The following is a 24005-nucleotide window of genomic DNA, read 5'->3' on the forward strand; positions in this document are numbered from 1 at the left end:
GACTCTGTAGTCCTTCTTATTTGGACTTTTAGTGTTTAGGCGACACTAATGTGAAGAAATCTTTAATAATGTTTTTTGAATAAAGCAATGTCATATAATTTCATCAAAAAACCTTCCTGTTCATGACACATTCTGCTTTGACCACTCTTTCTATGATCTACTGAAACATTATTTTTTAATGCTGAATGCTTAACTTGTTTTTTCTTTGTTTTTTTCCTTTCTCTTCACATCCTGAAGTTCCAACTAACCTTTCAATGCTTTTTTTCCTTACCTCTTTTATTTGCTCCATTTATGCATTAAGTGGTTGCTTAGATTTAAGGTAAGAGATTCCAGGGCTGGATTTCCATTCTTTGTTCTTATGTAGAATATTACATATGGGGAGTGAAGAGATACTCGGCACTTGGCCTTCTAAAATCAACAAATAATTCCTCTTTTTCATATTTAAAACTTTTTGTCATGCAACTTTGTGGTGTGTCTTCATGTTCTGTGAGGGCAGATTTTTTTGTGTTGTTCACCACCTTGTCCTGTGCTCCTAGAACAGTGCCTGACACACACACTAGTGGCTTAGTAAATATTTTTGAATAAATGCTTATTTTGCAATGTTAATATGTTTTGTGAAAATAAAATGTAAGTTATCGTATCATAAAATGTCATTATGGAGTAAAATTAGCTGGATTTTTGTAAATGTAGAATTTATGTTATGGATTGGAGGGCCAACTAATGTGCTTCATTTAACCCTCCCCCTGTGTAATAGCCTTTTTATTCTATAAATGGTGTGCTTTATTATACACTTATGGCCAGTATGTCATTATCTCTTGACTCTTAGTCAATGTAAAGAAAGTGAGAAGTGGAAAATATTCAGTGTTATGGGTTTTTTTTTAAGTTGCAGTATCATGTATTTTGCTAAAATCAAGATTAGTTTTTTTTTCCAATATTTCAATATAAACTCATTTTAAGAGTTTTTCTAGCTGAATATTAATTATATCAAAACATCAAAAGTTCATGATAATATTTAACAACAGGTAAAAAATTAGAGAAATATTTTGTTGTGTATTTCAGTAACAGTTTAGGTGTTTTTTTCTTTTTTTTTACAGTTTTAGTATTTTGGAGAATTAATGGTAAAAGGCATTCAAGTATATTCAAGAAGTCTCTTTTAAATACAGTTACTAAAATCGTATTCACCAAACTAAGCATGCATTTCCTTTTTGTTCTTATTTTCTTAACTGACCCTTGTAATTTATTTTCAAATACATTTTCTTTCTAAACCCTGTTATTTGCCATGTCTTCAGTATAGAAAGTGATGACAGGAAGATAACTGAGATCTGAATCATTAACTATTAACCACGGCCACTGACATTTCAACAGATCTGATAGAGAGATGTGACTAGAGGAGTTGAGGCAAATAGTACTTCTTGTGTTATTGAATAGATGATGTTGGCTCCAAGCCCTCAGTCTTGCTGAGTGAAGGCATGTGGAATTGTGAGGAGATTGCTTTTGCATAACAAAGAACTACACCCAAAGCAGTGTGTAGTTGCTTGGCTCTTTTCCTGTAAATACTATATGCAGATTTTGGCTGTTGATGTTTTAAAGTGATTGAAGAGGGGCGCCTGGGTGGCGCAGTCGGTTAAGCGTCCGACTTCAGCCAGGTCACGATCTCGTGGTCCGTGAGTTCGAGCCCCGCGTCAGGCTCTGGGCTGATGGCTCAGAGCCTGGAGCCTGTTTCCGATTCTGTGTCTCCCTCTCTCTCTGCCCCTCCCCCGTTCATGCTCTGCCTCTCTCTGTCCCAAAAATAAATAAAAAACGTTGAAAAAAAATTAAAAAAAAAAATAAATAAAGTGATTGAAGAGAACAGAAAGATTACCTGAATGAAACACAGAAGTGGACTAATTCTTTTCCTCGTAAGTTTAGACCAGCTTGCCTAAGCTGCTATCCCATGCTCATTTCCTCCAGATTCCTTCTTGACCTTCCTGTGTTCAGGATCTGTTCATGTGAGAGATAGACCAAAATGAGTGGGAAATGAGAGAAGCTCCTAGAAAGCAAGGAAATATCACACTTGGATAAGATTCCTTAACATCTTTGCTCTTTGTACCAAAAAACCTTCACTCTTTGGGTACTGTGGCTCTATATAGGTGTTGCTGTTATATCTGGGTGCAGTTTACTGAGCGAGAAGAGTACCTGCATTCATCCTAGAAGCTACAAGGCACCAACGTTCTGTCTTTTCTTCCTTCCTGTCCCCCTCCCCTCTTTTTTTTAAGCACATTGTTAATAATTTTTGGTGAACCAAAACAAAGTAGAGTGAAAAAAGTATTCAGCATATAATAAATTATTTCTCTTTTAGTGCTGGTATAAAAATGATTGGTTTTCAAAGGGTGATGAATGGAATAATATAATACATTAAGGTAGAAAATAGAATTTAAAAATGTTAAAGTTGGAAAGGACTGCAGATAATAAACCAGTTAAGTGGTTTTCCAGCTGAGCTTGGAGACCTGTGGGTTATATCAAGTGCCCTAGAAGTCTCCTGATGTTTGTTGGTAGGATTATCTGCTACTTTGATTTCCTCAGCTGTTCATGAGTTCTGTCTTTGCTCTTGTTGCTGTTAGACTTTTGATGCTTTTCAGACTCTAAACAAAGATAACACTTTGGGACCAAACACATGGGATTTGACTCAGAAGAATCCTCTGTACTAAAAGTTGAATTTTTAACATTTTGTACAGCGTGTTCTGATAGTGGTTAATTTAGGTTTTTTTCTTTAGTTGAGTGGGGAGAACAAGTTGTAGAGTTTAGTTCATAAGACTTTTGAAAACAATGTCGTGATATTTGTACAACAAAAGGCATAAAAAACTAAATGGTGGAATGCCATATTGGAAGTGTTTTAGTATGTACCTGAGGCCATATAAAAGTGTAATTTACCTTGAACTATACATACTACTCCTCCTTGTATATTTAAATCCTGCTTTTTAAAAATGTTTATTAATACTGATATTTCTTTTTTTTGGAGATTTCTATATAATTTGTAGACATTCCTTTTTGTTTAAAACATAGTCTTATTCTAAAATATTCTAAGTTCCTTAAAAGCAGAGAAATCATTTTATAGGCCTTTGTGTCTCATTCTGACCCCCTGCCATGTCTCCCTTAATTTTCATATTCCTTGGCGTGCCTGGGTGGCTCAGTCAGTTAAGCATCCGACTTCGGCTCAGGCCATGATCTTGTGGTTTGTGGGTTCGAGCCCTGCGTTGGGCTCTGTGCTGACAGCTCGGAGCCTGGAGCCTGCTTCGGATTCTGTGTCTCCCCCTCTCTCTGCCCCTCCCATGCTCATGCTCTTTATCTCTTAATAACAAATAAATGTTAAAAATTAAAAAAGAAAATTTTTTCATATTCCATTGCCTACTAGTCTGGTAGATGAAAAGTGGTTGATAAATGAGGAATATACCACAGATAACCATTTTAGAATGTGTCTGGTACTATTCTGTCACAGCAGGTCATCTGTCAGTGGGAGATTTCTTCATAGCAGAAGTGTCCTTTGTGAACTAGAGATATCTGGCCAGCCAGCTTTATAAAAAATACTGAAGTTCACAGGGTTCTGAAAAAGCACTGAGATTTGTAATAAACATTGTATTTTGATATATCAAGGTTCAAGGAGTTATTGAATGTACCAAAAAAACATAGAGCAGGAGAGTAGGAGCACTGTAGAAAAAATATTAAGGCCATAAGAATGAGCTTGATGCTTGGTGCTAGTTGTAGAGATCTCCAAAGCCTGGGAGATAGGACCACTCTTTGAACATAAAAGAACTTTTCTACCTCCAGTATTACCTACATTCCTTAGTCACAGGCCAATGGCAAAGTATTTGAGCATTGTCACTTAAATGAAATAATTCTTCTGTTTTGAGGATTTCTTTTTGGTGGGAAAAAAAGGGGGAGAATGTTTCCTACTATTTCCTCCTTATACCTAATACCTGCTTTACTTAGCTCTCAATGATGACTTTCCCCTTTATAGAATTGAAAAATGCCCACATAATTCGATGGTTAAAAGCTTCATTCTGATTTCCAAAAAAGACTTTGAAGTATAATGAACACGCACACTCATGATTCAGGACCATTAACTGCATGTTTATGAACCAGATGATAGTTCTGCTTATGTTTATAGTTTGTTTTAAAGTTTCATGTGGAATTGCTGTAATGAAGTAAGTGTAGCTCTGCTTTGTTTTCTTTGTCCTGAGTTTATGGTGCATTCTCGTTCTCCTGTCTCTCTTTCTCTCCCTCCCACCCCCCCGGCTGTCCACTTCTCCACACACAAAATTTAGTCCTGTGTTTTGCTGCTTGTGAGGAAGTGATGTCTTCCCCATAAACTTCCCTCAAAATAGTGTTTAGAACCATGATGGCTATCAAGTGAATTTTTTAAATCAAATTATTTTATATTTGAAATAAACTTTCTTTAATTATAATACAGATCCTGCCTGTGATAAACATGTTAAGTTTTTATTTGTTTTTTTTTAACATTTCTTTATTATTGAGAGACAGAGCATGAGGATGGGAGGGGCAGAGAGAGGAGGAGACATAGAATCTGAAGCAGGCTCCAGGCTCTGAGCTGTTAGCACAGAGCCTGACATGGGGCTTGAACTCACAAACCGTGAGATCATGACCTGAGCCGGTCAGATGCTTAACTGACTGAGCCACACAGGCGCCCCGACACATTAAGTTTTGTTTGGCAGTTATTCCTATTCTTGCTCTTTTCCTCAAATTAGATGGCAGTATTTATACTCTGCATAGCATATTCATCGTTTTACTTAGCCTTTTTCACAAAGGAAAACCACCTTGAAGAAGTATTGAAAAACTCTTTTAGCTTCATATAAAGGTACAGTATCAATAAAGTATAAAATTACAGATTTTTTGGACGTTCTACAGGGACTCTGGTTTCTTACATGATTTAAGTTACTTATCCAAACCCCATTAACCAAGCAGATACAATCATTTGATGATTCTACAGATCATAAAATGTATCAAGTTTTGTTTATGGAAGTGTCCACTGGATTTTAATATATAGGTTGTTTATTTTATACATTTTTATAGATTAAAAGACTTCTAGAAGATACTGCAATTTAAATAAAAACACTTTACATGCCAAAACCTTGAATCAAAGTTGAAAAGCTGTTTTCAAGTATTTTAGCTATTCCATATATAGAATAAAATTCTTTTACTTTTTCTACTGCTGCTCCTTTTCCTTCCCGTTTCTAGCAAATTGATGTAGTTTAGTGTTGGCTCACCTACTTCTCCCTCATCACTTAAAGTAACTTTGGGTTTTATGTTGTTTAAGGTTGAGCTTAAAGGACTTTGGTTATTACTATAAAAAATCTGATATCATAAATTAAGATTTACAGTTTGAAAAGCTACTGGTTATTTGTCCTATTACTCTTGAAATTTTACCTAAATGTGGATTGATGTTTTAAAAACTTCTGGCATTTTCATTTTAAGATATGATTAGTATACCCTCTGCTTATTAATGAGGGGGGGAACAAGGATAAGTTAATCTGTCTTACTTGATAACTGGTTTGTTTTGTATTTATTAAAAGTAACACCAAAGGATTCCAGATAAACGTTTCACTTGAAAAAATATTGACATCTCAAAGGTATCATTTGTCATTAAAGATTGTTTTAACATCACACACAACTTGTTCACTGGGCTTATTCATTTGCAGAGTTTGTTTCATGATATATTATTTCTTGCCTATTCAGGTAACAAGTAGTATTTCAGGATTTTTAAAAATTTCATTTAAGCCAGAGTAATTTTGGCAGCCTCAGTACTCTATATTTGGTTATGATTTCTTTTCTTAAAATTTATATTTTGAAATTATAGTTATAAATACATTCTGATTTCAGTGGTGTAATGTCTTGCAGTTTCATTTTATAAATAAAATTGAATACTCCAGACATAATCTTATTAGAAAAGTTAATATCTTTTTTTGAAGTGTTTGGTAATCCACAATATTGGGGCTTAAAATAGGGTCAGGTATGAACCTATATGTTGAACATATTTACTCTAACCCATTAGTAATCTCAGACAATTTGAGATTGCATTTGAACTATATTTGTGAATGACTTCTCTCACCTCTTTAAGATATCCAGATTTCTAGGGCTTTCTATATGAATGCTGATATACTTCTTTGGTGGCATCATTTGTTTCCAGATTATGCTACTCTCTTTCTCTCATATTTTCAATTAGAGAGAGATGGAATAGTGAGGAGTGATGGCCCAGCTCTGATTTAGGACGATGTTACATCTTTCCCATAATCTTCATTTTCGGCCTGAGTGGGTCTAATTCCCATTGGAACTAGTACATTGCCTTTGGCCTCTGTATTGCTCATAATTGAATGGGATATCTCAGCCCTAACTTTCTAGTTCAGATGTTTAGGAACATGACTTAACTTCTGGCAGCTTTCAGGTAGGTGATTCCTTCATAAAAGAATGTTAAAGAAATCTGAATTGTAAGGCTGATCCACTATTTTAAAAACTGAAAAATTTTTGGTATATCATACAATTTGACTTTGTATTCTCTAGTTACAATGGATCAAAACTATACTGCATATTTTATTGGGAAACATGTATTTTTTATGATATACTTGCTATCTAAAAAACAAGGAATTGTTTAAAGGCATTATTGTTTTTGACCAAGTTTTTCTTTGTTAAAACTAAAGTTCTTATGGTTATCCTATTTAATTTCAATTAAATATAGTATCAAATAGTCTAACCAGTGATCTGTTGGTGTGATGGCCTAATGGCAAATACAGTCTTTGCATACAAGTTTACAATCATTTGAAAATCTCATGTTAGGAAGAGTCCTTTGAGTACAACTGTAGAATAATAGTAGAGTAGAAATTGCATATGAAATGCATGGCCTCTAATTTTTTTTTTCCTATTTAAACCTTCCCCTCCTTTGTTAAATAGCATAACATTATTTCCCAAAAGTGACATTTTGTTTCACTGCATACGAGTTGATTTTTCCTCCAAATTTTTTTAGGTGAGTACCCAGAATATGAAGATGGGTGGGCTGCCGCGTACAACACCTCCAACTCAGAAACCCCCCAGTCCCCCTATGTCAGGGAAAGGGACACTTGGGTAAGTATGTAATAATTGAAAACCACTTCATGTAGTGTTGTTGAAAACTAAACACTACATATGTTTAAACTATTTTTTAATATTTGAAACAAGAACATTTTCTTCCCAAGGTTATCCTTTTTTCTGGGAAACATCTTTATAATTTTAAAAAGATTTTGTTTGAAAGTTATTTTTCTGTTGAATTTTAAATTTGAGGTAAAATCCTAGCCCAAGTTCATGGTTTATTATAAATTGTACTCTAATTTCAGAAATGTTTTAGAGTATTCTGATTGTGCTTATTTTAGACTATTCTTCTGGAGAACACTGTAAATTACAAAATTCTGTATGTCTTGTGTGGTTATGAGAATACTGAGCTTTAATTCTATCTCACAGAAGTGAGCTCTGGATTTGACTTTTGGCAGAAATGGCCATTTAATGTAAAAGCTTAACATTTTTCTTCTGTAGCATCATAATATAAACATTTGGTTTATCATGGAGATTTGTGATCAGGTGGACATAATATATCCCAAAAACCAGATGACTAAAATGGTAGTCCAGCTGTGCTCCTGCTCTGTGGTTTTGCATAGTCAACCTCTTAGCAATTCAGTTTTTTCATCTGTAAAAGGGGGTTATATTTGTTCTCTATCAACTTTTCAGAGTCATTGTACCACAAATTGGATTTTTCAAAAAATGTGTAAGACAAAGACAAAATGCTTTGATACCCATTGGCTTGATGATACATGCTTAAAATTTTTTAAATTGACAATCTTGTTTTTGGCCCCCTCACCAAAAAAAAAAAAAACAACAAAAAAACCAACCAAACAAAAAAAACCATAACCAAAAAAACTGAAAAGAGAGAAAAGAAAAGGGAAAAAAGAAAATGACAAAAAAACTAATTAGGACAGGACAAGATGAATTAGAATATAAAAGAAGATAATGTTGGTAGAGGAATTATAGTTAGGACAATGGGAAATAAAAGGATAAAAATTAATTCCGGCCAGGAATAGGATGCTTTTATTTGGGATCAGCAAAACAAATTCTGCTTAGATTAGAGAGGAAAGCATCTAGTAGATCAAATAAGATTTAAACTTCAGTGTAGTATGTTTTTATTTATTTATCTATCTATTTATTTAATTTTTCTATTTTTTAAAATTTACATCCAAATTAGTTAGCATATAGTGCAACAATGATTTCAGGAGTAGATTCCTTAGTGCCCTTACCCATTTAGCCCATCCTCCCTCCCAGAACCCTTCCAGTAACCCTCAGTTCTCATGTTTATGAGTCTCTTCTGTTTTGTTCCCCTCCCTGTTTTTATATTATTTTTGTTTCCCTTTCCTTATGTTCATCTGTTTTGTCTCTTAAAGTCCTCATATGAGTGAAGTCATATGATTTTTGTCTTTTTCTGACTAATTTCACTTAGCATAATACCTTCTAGTTCCGTCCACATAGTTGCAAATGTCAAGATTTCATTCTTTTTGATAGCCGAGTCATACTCCATTGTATATATATACCACATCTTCTTTATCCATTCATCCATTCTTTCCATACTTTGGCTATTGTTGATAGTGCTGCTATAAACATGGGGGGTGCATGTGTCCCTTCAAAACAGCACACCTGTATCCCTTGGATAAATGCCTAGTGGTGCAATTTCTGGGTCGTAGGGTAGTTCTGTTTTTAGTTTTTTGAGGAACCTCCATACTGTTTTCCAGAGTGGCTACACCAGCTAGCATTCCCATTCAGTGTAGTAGGTTGATGACATGGTAGGCTGTAGTGGCGCAGATGTAAGAGTAGAGAGATCAAGAGGAAGTATTTGTTTTCCTGTGGAATGTCTATATTTCTATTATATGTAGTACCTAACAGATTTTGTTAGGTTTTAAGTCAAGATTGTTAGCAAGGTAACCCACTGTCCTCTTAGTAAAAGAAAACTTTCTGTTGCTCTCAAATTTTGAAGATGTATTCATATACCAGTATTTGTTTCCCTTGTGTATTAGCAAGGGCTCTGCAGGATCTTTGGAGACCAGAGTTGCTGAGCACTACAAACCAGTTGATGGTTACAGTGTGGCGTTTTTGCATAATCTTTGTCTAGCCATCGTATTTTGTTCCTTTGGCCCTTATTTTTTACTTTGTATTTATCATTGCCTTCACTGTATTGTTCTCAGTCAGCAAGGGTTTTTGTCTGCATGAAACGGAACATTTTTATTGTCTGGAAATGAGATGTTTGGAAATGAATCCGTATCTTATTTTTTTTATATTTACATTATAATTTCAGATGCCTAACCTTTTTAGTATTTTTTTTTTTTTTTTAATTTTAGAGAGAGAGAGCACGAATGGGGGAAAGAGGCAGGGGGAGAGAGGGATCCTCAGCAGGCATCACCTCAGCACAGAGCCCGACCCAGGGCTCAATCCCACAATGCTGGGATCATGATCTGAACCAAAATCAAGAGTCTGATGCTCAATTGACTGAGCCACCCAGGCACCCCTAAACTTTTTCGCATTTTATTTATTTTTTCAAATGTTTATTTTTGAGAGAGAGAAAGAGTGGGGGCAGGGCAGAAAGAGAGAGAGAGAGAGAGAGAGAGACACCCAGAATCCGAAGCAGGCTCTGAGCTGTCAATGTAGAGCATGATGCGGGGCTCGAACTCACAAACCATGAGACGATGACCTGAGTGGAAGTCCGACGCTTAACCTACTGAGCCACATAGGCACCCTACTTTGTAGTATTTTAAATCCACGTTCCTGATATTCCTTTTCCTTCCTTGGATGTACTATATCATCTAGTGCCCTTTACTTATTTTTACTTATTTTTTTATTTTTTAGAGAGAGAAGAGAGCAGGTGGGGGAGAGGGGCAGAGAGAGAGAGAGAGAGAGAGAGAGAGCGAGAGAGGGAGGGAGGGAGAGAGAATCTCCAGCCTCCACACTCAGTGCAGAGCCTGATGTGGGGCTCCATCCTACCACCCTGGGATCATGACCTGAGCTGAAATCAAGAGTCAGATGCTCAACCGACTGAGCCACCCAGGCACTACTGCTTATTTTTAATTATTAATGTACATATGTGTTTATGCAAGATTTTGAGGGTAGTAGAGTGGACAGGGTCACTACAAAGTGATCTCACTGAAAATCTATCTGGGCTATTGAGTAGCCCAGGAAAACTGTATTTAAAGGAACCTTGGGACTCTGGGAGGAGTGAATTATTGAGAAATTTGTAAGGGAGTAACATCATTTCAGGAAAAGATAGCTTTTTAATTTTCACATCTTGAGATCCCAATTTTTATTCTTTAGAAACCAGAATTGTATCTGCAGAATGTCACTTTCATGTCAGTTGAGTATTTATCATTGTCATAAAGAATTTAGAAACTTAGAGATGAGAACTAATTGAATAATCATTAATATGCCATTGTGCATCCTATTTCCTGTCATATTTCCTCTTTTTTTAAATTTATTTTTGATGTTTTTATTTATTTCTGAGACAGAAAGCACGAGCTGGGGAGGGGCAGAGAGAGAGGGAGACAGGACCCAAACTGAAGCAGCCTCCGTGCTGACAGCAGAGAACCCAGTGCGAGGCTCTAACTCATAAGCCGTGAGATCATGACCTGAGCTGAAGTCAGATGCTTAGCCAGTTGAGCCACCCAGGGGCTCCTCCTCTTACTTTTCTCATTCTCTTCCTTTTAAAGGAGATTTTGAGAAGAAGGAAATATATTAATAAAATCCAGTCTGTTTTGTACTTTACAGTCCAAAGCAAAATAAGTAGAAAGACTTAGGTGGTCTTTTTTGTTTTTTTCTCTCCCTTTTAAATGTTGAACACTGAGGAAGGTAAGAGGTAAAAGAGATCAAAGTAAAAGTTGAGTGAGGTGAGAAAGGAAGTGAGGGGAGAATGGAAGGAGAGGAGATTAACTTGTGTATTTCTTTGTGTGGATGTGTAGTGCAAGTTCTATGTATTTACTATATAGAAAGGGAAATGACTTGTTAGAGTTGCTATTGATGATCACTGTGGGGGGTTGTGGAGCCAAATTATAGATTTATTTACCCTATCTTTGAATATCTTTGGTTAGGGAGAGAGGGGTGAGGAAGATAATTAGTGCATTCATGCAGTACAGTTGGGAAACTTTGGCATGGTACTAAAATAGTTCGAACTCATTAAAAAAAAAAGTCTGGGAAACACTGGCTTACTTGGTGGGAGAATCTTTGTGCTCTCTGAGAATGAATGAACAAAATTGCATTAGTACAGGGAAATGAGGTTGGAGACTAAACAATAGCAATACTCATTGAAACCCTAATGACAAAGAAGTGATACTTAAGGAAAGACTGAAATTGGTAGCTGGGTTATGTGAAAACATTTTCCTGTCTCTGAATACAAATTGTATTTCACTACTGGCAACTCTTTGAATTTATTGTGCCGAAACTTGCTAATCACACAATACATACGCTCTTCTTTTTGTAGGCGGCACTCCCCCTATCGCACACTGGAGCCAGTGCGTCCTCCAGTGGTACCAAATGATTACGTACCTAGCCCAACCCGTAATATGGCTCCCTCGCAGCAGAGCCCTGTGAGGACAGCTTCTGTGAATCAAAGAAATCGAACTTACAGGTATTTTCTCTACCTCAGTGCAAAATGTGATGGTCATAGTACCATAATTTGTTCAGATTACTTCAGTTAAATCTCTCTCATTTTCCAAGCACTAAGTTCTTTTCCTCACTCTACTCCCCCAAACCTCATCTGATTCTACTTCTCTCTTCTCATGTTCTGATGAAGCTTTGAGGTCAGGAAGTTGAAAAACAGAAAAAACAGACATCTTAAAATACAGACTTCTCTACAAAATTAATAGTTTAGTTGACCTGGAAAAAGTTGTGGACCAGATATGGGAAAAAAAGTTATGGATCAGATGTGGGAAATTGCAAGTTGTTTTTTGGTGGAACTTTACAGATGAAAAACTATATGCAATAAACATTAATATGGAATGGTATATCAGGATATTATTACAAATAAAATTAGTTTTTAATTATTAATCAAATAACCTGTTTAGGGAAACTGTTTTTATTATAAAACAAGTTTCTTCAGACAATAAAGGAAAGTAATAGTATTTTTATATGTTGAACCCTATCACTTACCACTTATATATTTTTCCTTCTTTTTCAATTTCTTTAATAGATGCTTATTAAAAGTTGGTCAAAGCAAGTTTCTTGAACTTAGTATTTTTCCTGTTTTAAGAAATTAATACTTGAAGTGGAAGATTTTTGAATGATCTTTATTTAGCTATATGTTCATTTCAGCAAATTTTGGGAAATGCTGGCAGTATCTTCCTATATATAAATACTCATGCTTTGGTGGCTCTTACTTCTTCAGCAGCAGCGGGAGTAGTGGAGGGAGCCACCCGAGTAGTCGGAGCAGCAGTCGGGAGAACAGTGGCAGTGGGAGCGTGGGGGTTCCTATTGCTGTCCCGACTCCCTCTCCTCCCAGTGTCTTTCCAGGTAAAACACAAATGGTACTTCATCTTTACTTGTCTTTTTTCAATTTGAATTCAATGTATGATTTAACTATAGTGGGCTTTTTTCATAATCAGGATTTTGTTTTCTTTAGGACTCTAATAATGTTGGGAAATCTTTATGCATTTTTTATATGTTTATTTTGAGGGAGAGAGAGAAAGCATGTGTACATGTGCACAAGCGAGCAGGGGAGGGGCAAAGAGAGATAAGGAGAGAGAGAATCCCAAGCAGGCTCTGTGCTCAGTGCAGATCTCATGAATAGTGAGATCATGACCTAAGCTGAAATCAGGAGTTGGACACTTAACCGGCTGAGCCATCCACTTATCCCTCTGCTCTTGTTATTTTTGACCAAGTGATTTCTGAGTTCATGTTCACATACTTCTCTGTCATGCCTTTGGTGCTGTGGCTCAGTTGGTGCTTTGAGGTTTCACGTACCACCTGGGTATGAGTTATATTCCAGCCAGTGTTATGACATTGCATGCCTTTGGACACAGTGGGTACTTAGTGTGAGAATCACATTCAGTGGCAGATTTTAAAGTAGTTTTGGCACTTAAGTTTAGTGGACTTATGGAATTTAATACTGTCTGAAATACTACCTTTTTTTTTTCTGAAACAGAAAAATATGCTTGTTTAATGTGAAGACACCAAAGTTAAACTTTATTTTAAAAGTATGACACAGAAGACATAAGGATAGAATATTTAAAAAAAAAATTTTTTTTAATGTTTATTTATTTTTGAGACAGAGAGAGATAGAGCATGAACGGGGGAGGGTCAGAGAGAGAGGGAGACGCAGAATCGGAAGCAAGCTCCAGGCTCTGAGCTGTCAGCACAGAGCCCGATGCGGAGCTCGAACTCACGGACCGTGAGCTCATGACCTGAGCCGAAGTCGGGCACCTAACCGACTGAGCCACCCAGGCGCCCCGAATATTTTGTATTTAGTTTACTTATAATAGCAAATAGATAATACCTTTTTAAAAATCATAAAAAAAGATTTGTGTTTTCTAAATTCTTTTTTTTTTGTTTTTTTTTTTTTACCTAATAGGGTGTTTATATCTGAAATATATGTTTATTTTCTGATTTGTGTATTTCAAAATGGAATACTATTTTTCTAGTGTATTCTGTTTAGATTTGTATGCTGTTTACAAAATATTATGCTAAAAATTACAATATAAAGGGAGCACTTTTCTTCCAGAGTAGTGGCTTTTAGGTAAAATGGAATGCTTGTTTCTAATGAGTTAAAAAATCTGTACATTACCCTGAACATTTTGAATTATTTGCTAATAATCCTTTAGTATAAGCTTAATTTTTTTCTTTTCTTTTTTTTTTTTTTTTAACACTCTCTGTATTCTTTGGTTAGTGTTAAGCACTGGATATCTAACATTAGGTTCTCTAATGCCTTTTCTAATCCTGCCTAATGGGTCTGCCTCATTAATGCTGCCTCTTACTCCTCTTTCCCCTCAGCCCCTGCTGGCTCTGCTGGTACTCCTCCCCTTCCTGCTACTTCTGCATCTGCCCCTGCCCCTCTTGTTCCTGCTACTGTCCCTTCCTCCACTGCCCCAGACGCTGCTGCTGGGGGTGCCCAGACCCTTGCTGATGGCTTCACTTCTCCAACTCCCCCTGTTGTTTCTTCCACTCCCCCTACAGGTGAGTATGGCTTGTTCCTTGGCAGGCACATCCAGTCATCTGGCTCTTTTACATGGAACTCTGGCTTTATGACTTCTGTTTGTTTGTGCTCTATTTCTCTCTCTCTCTCTCTCTCTCTCTCTCTCTCTCTCTCTCTCTCTGTGTGTGTGTGTGTGTGTGTGTGTGTGTGTGTGTGTGTATAAAATCTGAAGAGTAATGGACTAACTAGAAGATGGCATGTGACCACAAGAGTAAAATTTACTGAGGAAATCAGGGTAAAGTTGACATACATTTTTCCAGTAGAGTAACACAAATATACATTTTTTTATTGCTTGAATTTCACTTACTAGAGATTTGTGAATTTAGTATGGAGCCCTCTTCTGTACAGTTTCGAGAAGTTATCATTAGAATTACTGTTACAGATTACGTCTTTAACAAATAGAAAAGTCTGTGAAAATAGTTCTAAGATATATTTTATAGGTAATATTTAACATATTGAATGTCTCTGTAAGTCTTTTAAAGTAGCACTGTAAACACATAGTAGACAATGGACTTTTTAAGAAATTCAGGCTTACTTAAGTGTTACTTAAAGTTGGCTGGTGTTTTAGTGTTTTAAAACTGCAACTTAAATCTGTTTTGATGGGGAAGGGGAAAAGGTTCACTTTCTACAAAATATATTTGCAAAGTTAATAGTGATGCTGGTTAGTAAATAAATTCTTGGGGCGCCTGGGTGGCGCAGTCGGTTAAGCGTCCGACTTCAGCCAGGTCACGATCTCACGGTCCGTGAGTTCGAGCCCCGCGTCGGGCTCTGGGCTGATGGCTCGGAGCCTGGAGCCTGTTTCCGATTCTGTGTCTCCCTCTCTCTCTGCCCCTCCCCCGTTCATGCTCTGTCTCTCTCTGTCCCAAAAATAAATAAACGTTGAAAAAAAAATTTAAAAAAAAAATAAATTCTTTATTATAAAAATGTATGTGTTTGGACATGTATCACCTTAGCTTGCTAAATACTTCATAGAATATATATATTTAGCTCTCCTGCTATAACTAGATGGTTGTGTTAAAGGACACTTAGCTAAAATGGATTTTGGATGGCGTTTTATGGGATAACTTCTATAATAGCACTTTGTAAGAAAAGCTTCCATAGTGTACGAATGTAAACATGGACTGTACTTTGATCTATACACACCTCTGTTAGGCAAGACTGTCTAGTTAAATCTAGGAATCTTACTATACTCCAACATCAATGCATTAAAAAATACATCTTGAAGTTGGTTGTAGGCCCAGAAAGAACAAATCGCTCCCACCCAAGAGCGAATATTTTAGTAATAAAATCATAATTTAATAGCAGGTACTGGTTCAGAGTTTACCCTGAATAAACATTTGTTACATGACTGAATAATTAGTTTTTCTTAACAAAAATCAAGGTAAATGCCTTAATAACATACCCATATGATCTTTTTAATACAGTTTTTGAATCACCAAGTACTTTTTTCTTTTCTTCTTATTAAGGTATAATTTACATACAGTAAAATTCACCCTTTTTAGCATGTATTTCTGTGACAGATGTACACAGTAATGTCACCACAACTTCAGTCAAGATGTGGAATAATACTGTCATCCTCGAATTTCCTTCATGCTCCCTTTGTGATCAGTCCTTCCCTTTCACTCCTAGCCCCTGGTAACCCTTTGATCTGTGTTTTTTTCGTTCTTTTTTCCCTCTAAAGTTTTGACTTTGTTAGCTTGTCATGTAAATGGGAATATATGGTATGTACCCTTTTGGGTCCGTTTTTTTGGCACCAGTGCATTTGAGATTTATCCATGTTGCTTCAAGTTTCATTATTTTATTACTGAGTAGCGTTGTATCCTTCGGAGGTACCATAGTTTGTTTATCCCTTGGATTATTTCCATTTTGGGGTTATTATGAATAAATTGCTGTAGGTACACACACACAGACTTGTGTGTGTGTCAGTTTTCAGTTCATTTGGGTAAACACCTAGGGATTAGGATTGTCGGGTTGTATAGTAAGTGAATGTTTAACTTCATAAGAAACTGTCAGATTGTTTTCCAAAGTGGCTAAATCATTTTATACTTCGACCAGCAGTGTGTTAGCCTTCCAGTTGCTCTGCATACTTGTTAGCATTTGCTATTGTCAGTTTGTCTTTAAAAAAATTTTTTTTTAATGTTTGTTTATTTCTGGGAGAGAGAGAGTGCAAGTGGGGAGCGGCAGAGAGAGAGGGAGACACAGAATCTGAAGCAGGTTCCAGGCTCTGCTGTCAGCACAGAGCTGGATGTGGGGCTCGAACCCACAAATCGTGAGACCATGACCTGAGCCGAAGTCAGATGCTGAACTGACTGAGTCACCCAGGCGCCACCCCCCCCAAACTGTTTTTAAACTATAGCCATTGTAATAGGTGTACAATAGTTTCTTGTGTGGTTTTGGTTTGCATTTCCCTAATGTCTAATGATGTAGACTATCTTTTCATTTGCTTCTTTGTCATCTGTTTATCTTCTTTGATGAAATGTCTGTTCAAATGTTTTGCTCCCCTCACACACCTTTTGAATAGGGTTGTTTGTTTTCTTACCGAATTCTTTCATTTGTTTTGTTTTGTTTTGTTTTGAGAGAGAGTGAGTGTGTAGAAGTGGGAGAGGGGCAAAGGGAAAGAGAGAATCTTAAGCAGGCTCCACGCTCAGCACAGAGCCTAACACAGGACTCAATCTCATGACCCTGGGATCATGACTAGTGCCCAAAATCAAGAGTTGGATGCTCAACCAACTGAGCTACACAGGCACCCCTTGAATTCTTTTTTTTCTGAATAAAAGTCCTTTATCAATTTTATGATTTGGAAATACATTCTTCCATTTATGACTAACTTTTCATTCTTGTAATGGTATCTTTTAAAGGGGGAGTTCTTCATTTTGATTGAGTCTAGTTCATTGATTTTTTTCTTCTATGAATTGTGCCATACTTTCAAACTTGTTAGCTTATGCAAGGTCATAAAGATTTTGTTCTGTTTTTCCTAAAAGTTTTTAGTTTTAGGTTTTATAGTTAGGTCTGTAAAATTAAACTGTAGCTTTGTTTCCTTTTTTAACTCAAGGCAAAATAAATGCTTTATTAATGGTATCAATAGATTGTCTTTTAGTAGTGTTTTTGAATTATTGATGACTTATATGAGATTTTAGACTGGATGTAATCTATAAAATTCATAATGGTGTCAATTATCAGGATGTTTTTAACTTGAAGATCATAGGTTTGTATTAGTTTGTTACAGATTAATTACTAAAATGCCAATAATATATTTGTATCTGATGATTCAAATGACAAAACATACCTTTGAAGTAATAATTTATTAGTATATATGTTTTTACATTTTTTATTGTGGTTATATAGACTTGACAGTAGATTATGTTTAAAAAAAAATTTTTTTTTAATTTTTGAGAGAGAGGGACAGAGTGTAGATGGGGGGAGGGGCAGAGAGAGGGAGACCCAGAATGCCAAGCAAGCTCCAGGCTCTGAGCTGTCAGCACAGAGCCTGATGCAGGGCTTGAACTCATGAACTGTGAGATCATGACCTGAGCTGAAGTCAGTCGGAGGCTTAACCAACTGAGCTACCCAGGTGCCCCCTGACAGTAGATTATGTTTAAGCTTGAATACTTCAGATTTTTATACAACAGAATTGATTTTTAGGTTTTGATGCTGTTGTATGTAAAATTAAATGATATAGCAGATCTTGAGTACTTTTAAAATATTTTTTATATGAGTTCATATGAAACCAAGTTTGATAAATTTTTGGAGTTCCTGAAGACCAGTTTTAGTCATGTAAATCCTTTTTACAATCATGGATAAGATGAAAAATTGCCAGAAGTGTTTTTCTTTCTTTTCTCCTCTCCCCTCTCTCTTCCTTCCTCCCTGCACTTTCTCCTCCTCTTCCCCTTTGTTTTTTATTTTTTAATGTTTGTTTATTATTTTTGAGAGAGAGCGTGAGCAAGGGAGGGGCAGAGAGAGACGGAGACACAGAATCTGAAGTAATCTCCAGGTTGCGAACTGCCAGCACAGAGCCCAGTGCAGGGCTCAAACCCAGGAACCACGAGATCATGACCTGATCCAAAGTCAGACGCTCAACTGAGCCACACAAGTGCTCCTATCCTCTTCCCTTTATCTCTCCTTTCCTTCCCCTTTCATCCCCTCTCACGTCTCCCTTCCCTTCTTCTCTCCTCCTGTTTCCTCCCCTCCTTTCTTGTCTACTGGAGTGGTCTCTTCAGGGTGTTCTAGTGCTTTGTTTGCTCTGTCTGTTATAGTAGGCCTTCAGCTGAATGATGTTAAGTGGAAGTGGAGTCAAGAGAAAATTTAGGAGCTGAATTGCATTAGGGACTTGGATAGATTATGAAAGAATGTCTTTAGCATTACCTGTTTAAGTATTCACTCAACAGCACAGTTGAGTGAAATTGCTAATAAATATGTATAGGTTCAGAGATGGTATTACAAATAAGATATATTTTACTTTTTTGTATCTTAGCTTTATTCATAGTTGTAAATTGCTTAAGCTCTAATTAAGAAATTTATTTATTTATTTATTTATTTATTTAGAGGGAGGGGCAGAAAGAGTTGGGGAGAGAGGGAATCCCATGCAGGCTTCTTGCTGTCAGCACAGAGCCCAACGTGATGCAGGGCTCCATCTCACAAACTTTGAGAACATGACCTGAGCTGAAATCAAGAGTCAGATGCTTAACCAGCTGAGCCACCCAGGCACTCCAACCTCTAATTTTAAGGCAAAATAATCTACCTTCGGAAATGGGGGGGGGTTTATTAAAAATTTTTTTTCAATGTTTATTTATTTTTGAGACAGAGCATGAGTGGGGGTGGGGCAGAGAGAGAGGGAGACAGAATCTGAAGCAGACTCTAGGCTCTGAGCTGTCAGCACAGAACTGGACACGGGGCTCAGATGCGGGGCTTGAACTCAACTGCGAGATCATGACCTGAGCTGAAGTCAGATGCTCAACCGACTGAGCCACCCAAACACCCCTTTAATTTTTTTTTAATGTTTATTTATTTTTGAGAGAGAGACCGAGCACAAGTGGGGGAGGGGCAGAGATAGGGAGACACAGAATCTGAAACAGGCCCCAGGCTCTGGGCTGTCAGCACAGAGCCCTATGTGGGGTTCGAACTCAGGAATGGTGAGATCATGACCTGAGCTGAAGTTGGATGCTTAACCAACTGAGTCACCCAAGTGCCCCATGGAGGTTTTTGATTGAATAAAGACGTATTTGATTTGGAATTATGTCACTTGATCTTTTGTGAAATACTTTGTTTTCCTTTAAATGAATTGGCTTTGCTACCTTAAATTTATTGCTATTGTTATTATTACTATTATTGTTTTGGATAAGACTGTGTGTCAAACATTTTTTCTTTTTCTTTTCCAAATGTCATTTTTGTTTAGTTTTTAGTGGCCATTTTTGAGGGGTGGAGGAGGAAGTAAGCCACAGATTTTAATTGTGATGATTTTGAAACCCTGTCAAATTATTAGTTTAATACAATTATAGTATTAATTAGTAATCTGTTTAGACCACAGCTTTTCCAAACCTAGTTTTATGTACCTACTTTCTTGCTTTTGCACTTTCTTTTTTAAAGTTTATTTATTTATTTTGAGAGCACAAGCTGGGGAGGGTCAGAGAGAGAGAGGGAGACACAGAATCCAAAGCAGGCTCCAGACTCTGAGCTGTCAGTGCAGAGCCCGATGTGGGGCTTGAACACACAAACCATAAGATCATGATGTGAGCCGAAGTTGGACACTTAACTGACTGAGCCACCCAGGCACCCCTCTTGCTTTTGCACTTTGATATGTTAGCTGAGCAATAGCTGTGGCCTTGTATGATGTTTGTCAGATAGCAATTAAGTTAGCTAAGCATTGTTATTTTTAATCATGTTATTAAGATTCAGACAATAAAGCATTTGGTTGTCTGAGATAATTTTCTTTTAATGGCAAATTTATGCTCTATTCCTTTTCCAGGTCATCCTGTTCAGTTCTACAGCATGAATAGACCTGCCTCTCGCCATACTCCCCCAACAATAGGGGGCTCGTTGCCCTATAGACGCCCTCCTTCCATAACTTCACAAACAAGCCTTCAGAATCAGATGAATGGAGGACCTTTTTATAGCCAGAATCCAGGTTAGATTTTCTTTTGCATTTTATAGAATATTTAAAATTTCAATTACAGAAGAAAAGACCTTTAATTACAAATGACTAGCGCATAATAGGTGTTTAGTACTATTTGTTCAATGAATGGAAGAATGACTACAAGGTTGCTAATACTATATCATCCATTTTTTTTTTAATCAGTACACGATTTCCATATAAAGTAGAACTTAATTTTTCCAAACAATCTTTTTGGTTGTGCTGGTGATTATTTGCTTTTAAAAATAATACTGTGGTGAACAGTATTTCCTTCTTATTTTATCAGATATCCTTGCTCTACGAATACCAAATAATGAAAATTGACTGTATATGAACATAGTTTATAAGTGGCATAGTAAAGGAGAGATGATATTTTTGAAGCTGTTTTGTGCTAGGCAGTTATACTGTCGTATTCACATCTCATACCAAACCTATGATGGGAAAGCTAGGACTTGGACAGATTGATCCAGATACTGCAGTCAGTCTTTCATCATGCATCATGCATACAGAAAAAAATTAATCTGGCACATATTTAAAGTCATGCAAACATTATTTTTGCTTCTTCCCCAGAGAAGGTAAAAGCAAATACTAGACACTGTGACTATTGTGGACATGGTATATCAACTTACTGCGTTTTTCTGGATTTTTGCCAAGAGGCCAGTAAGTCTGTATATGATCACCTTTAATATTAAGGGACAACCCATTCCATTTTTGATAAGCTCTGAAACCAGTCGACCATGGCTACCTTTTGGTGAAACCTCCTTATTCCTTGGGAGTTATGCAGAAGAAATTTGATCCTCTTTCTAGATAAATGCAGTTTACTTATTTATTTTTAATGTTTGTTTATTTTTGAGAGACAGAGAGAACACAAGCCAAGGAGGGGTAGAGAGAGAGGGAGACAACAGAACGCGAAGCAGGCTCCAGGCTCTGAGCTGTCAGCACAGAACCCAGTGAGGGGCTTAAACTCGCGAACCGTGAGATCACGACTGGAGCTGAAGTCAGACGCTTAACCTAAGACTGAGCCACCTAGGTGCCCCTTGATAAATGCAGTTTAGAGAATGCCTTTATATATTATCTCACTTGATTCCTCTAATCATGTGTTCATTTTCATCTGTATTTTTTTTTTTTTCAACGTTTATTTATTTTTTGGGACAGAGAGAGACAGAGCATGAATGGGGGAGGGGCAGAGAGAGAGGGAGACACAGAATCAGAAACAGTGCTCCAGGCTCTGAGCCATCAGCCCAGAGCCCGACGCGGGGCTCGAACTCACGGACCGCGAGATCGTGACCTGGCTGAAGTCGGACGCTTAACCGACTGCGCCACCCAGGCGCCCCTCATCTGTATTTTATAGGTGAAGAAACTGAGGCTGAGGTGATGTCAGGTTAGGATTTGAACTTAGATCGTCTGCCTCTGAGTTCCATGTTCTTTCATACTATCCTACCTAACTTCAGACTTTAAAAAATCTTCCTCTTACTCTCATAGTCTCTTTTTGGGAGGTAGGGGGTTGGAGGTGAGGAGGATCCCACAATGTGATATAAAGTGCTTGAGAGCCTGAGACCTCGTCAGTCTTTTATACAGTTTTATCCTGGGAATAGTGCTCAGTAGCTGTTGGATGTAGAATGAATTCCTGTTCCTTTACTCAAATCCTTTGACTCTTTTGGGTCCCTCTTACAGATTAAACGCCATATTTATACTGTAGTGTGATGACCAACTGCCTGAGCTGAAATATGCTCTTGCTGCTGTCCTTGATTACACTTAATGATTTTTTGCTGTGCCATTCTTTTAAACTCATTTTGAGCTTAATTTTGACAAATCTGCCTATCTTTTTCATACATTCTGATTTTAAATCATGTGTTCCAAACTCATTTTTATACCTAAATGCAGTTTTTATTTTTACACTTTAGTTTGTTAGTAGATATGGCTTATTTCATAGTTGTGTTGAAGGTAAGGTCTCTCTCTGGCCCTCCTTGGAAGTCTAGACAAATACTGCTTATGGCCCATACACCCTTCCCTATGCTCAAGTAGAATTTTGAAAGAGTGGTGTCAGTCTAAAATGGCTGGTTCCCTAATGGAGCTGAGAGATACTTCACTGTTACAGTTGATGACCCATGTGTATATGATATTCAGGAAATAGGTACAAGGATATTTACTTCTTTTTGTGTACATATACACGTATAAAATATTGGTCTTATGAGAACTGTTGGTGGAATTTATTTGAAGGCTATTTGAGCACATACTTAAATGTGTTTTATGTACATATTTCAGTACTTTCTTTGTAAATCTGATTTTAACGAAAGTATGTGTTAAAGCAGAAAAATGTCCTACTCTCAGGAATAATTTTAATGAAAGTATTTTTCACACTCATGGGTATAAAACGAATTGAGATTCTTGAGCCTTCAATATAATGTGTGAGACAATTCATTTATTTATTTTTTTTCTCCTGTATGCCTCTCTTTTAAGTTCTGCCTTTCATCTCTAGGGATTTGGTAACTGTTTAAAGAGGGTGACTGCAGCTTTGTTAGTTTATTAATCATGGTGCTTTTTTGAATTAAAATTTATTTTTACTAAATCATGTTCTTTGAAAAGCTTTTCTTTCTGTCTTTTTTTTTTTTTTTTTTTTTTTTTTGCAAGAATCAATACTTTGCAAACCAGTGTCCTAAGGCTACTAGGTGTTTCTTCTTTTTATTTGCTTTAGAAAATTACGTGTTTTGTATTATTCCCATGGGTCTTACCTTCATCCCTGTTTATTAATATTTAAAATGAAAAAACGTGTGTTGTGCTTTCTCAAGCAGCTAATTCCCTGATTTAACAAAAATGATCCCAGCTGTGTTTTTTATGAGCCTGTTTTTTTACAATCAGAGGCTTAAAATGGATGCGGACTTCTGAAGGGGTGAGCTGACAGGCTGGGATTCATGTGTCTCTAAATTCAATGTGATTTTCTGTGAGATGGAAATCTAGCAGCACTGTTACTGTAGTTGGTTTGAGTTGAAAAGGCAACCAAACATAGGAATTAAAATATGGAATTATGAGAACTGTTGGTGGAATTTATTTGAAGTGCCAAGTCCTAAGAGTACAATAATTGTTTTGTAATGATCCTAAGGGTACAGTAATTGTTTTCTAATGAGATTATTTCAGAAGCAATTTAATGAAAGGAACACTTTGATCAGGGCATAAATGAAATCCCTTTGGCTCTCATTGTTTCTTAAAAATGTAGTCAAAGAAATAGGAATACCAATGTATCATTCATCTTGTCAGCTGCAAGAGAGTCACTGAAACAAATAGAGCTAACAAATTAACAGTTTTTATTTTAAATATCAATATGAAGCACTTTGGTGGTAAATAAGTATGTGTGTGTTTGTACATTTACATATACAAACCTCGTTTGGTAAGTGTCTTAGTTTAGGCTGCTATAACAGAGACTGGGTGGTTTATAAACAACAGAAATTTATTTCTCATAGTTTTGGAAACTGGAAGTCAGAGATCAGGGTGCTAACATGGTCAATTTCTCAAGTTCTGTTCTGGGTTGCACACTGCTATCTTCTTGTATCCTCACATGGTGGACAAGAGAGGGAGTTCTCTAGGTCTCCTTTGTAAGGACACTAATTCCATTCATGAGGGCTCCACTCTCATGACCTAACTGCCTCC

At 36.7% G+C, this 24005-nt stretch overlaps 1 protein-coding gene across 50 annotated transcripts in view; it reads left to right on the plus strand.

Annotated features, from left to right (window-relative positions):
• The window catches only part of ABI2 (abl interactor 2), a 120063-nt gene that overhangs the window by 66952 nt on the left and 29106 nt on the right, over positions 1-24005 (plus strand). For 5 of the 50 annotated variants that reach the window (XM_040475966.1, XM_040475964.1, XM_040475941.1 and 2 more), the window contains exons 4-7: positions 7013-7110; positions 11528-11674; positions 12434-12555; positions 20196-20354. In XM_040475966.1, the coding sequence (XP_040331900.1) occupies positions 7013-7110; positions 11528-11674; positions 12434-12555; positions 20196-20354 (526 nt within the window). Of the gene's footprint in view, positions 1-301; positions 320-7012; positions 7111-11527; positions 11675-12430; positions 12556-14031; positions 14215-20195; positions 20355-21711; positions 21742-24005 lie in introns of all 50 variants that reach the window. The other 45 variants (XM_040475965.1, XM_040475963.1, XM_040475940.1 and 42 more) reach the window with 22 other exon arrangements.

The sequence above is a fragment of the Herpailurus yagouaroundi genome, unplaced genomic scaffold (assembly GCF_014898765.1).
Source record: "Herpailurus yagouaroundi ecotype Mexico unplaced genomic scaffold, PumYag 140, whole genome shotgun sequence".
NCBI lineage: Eukaryota > Metazoa > Chordata > Mammalia > Carnivora > Felidae > Herpailurus > Herpailurus yagouaroundi.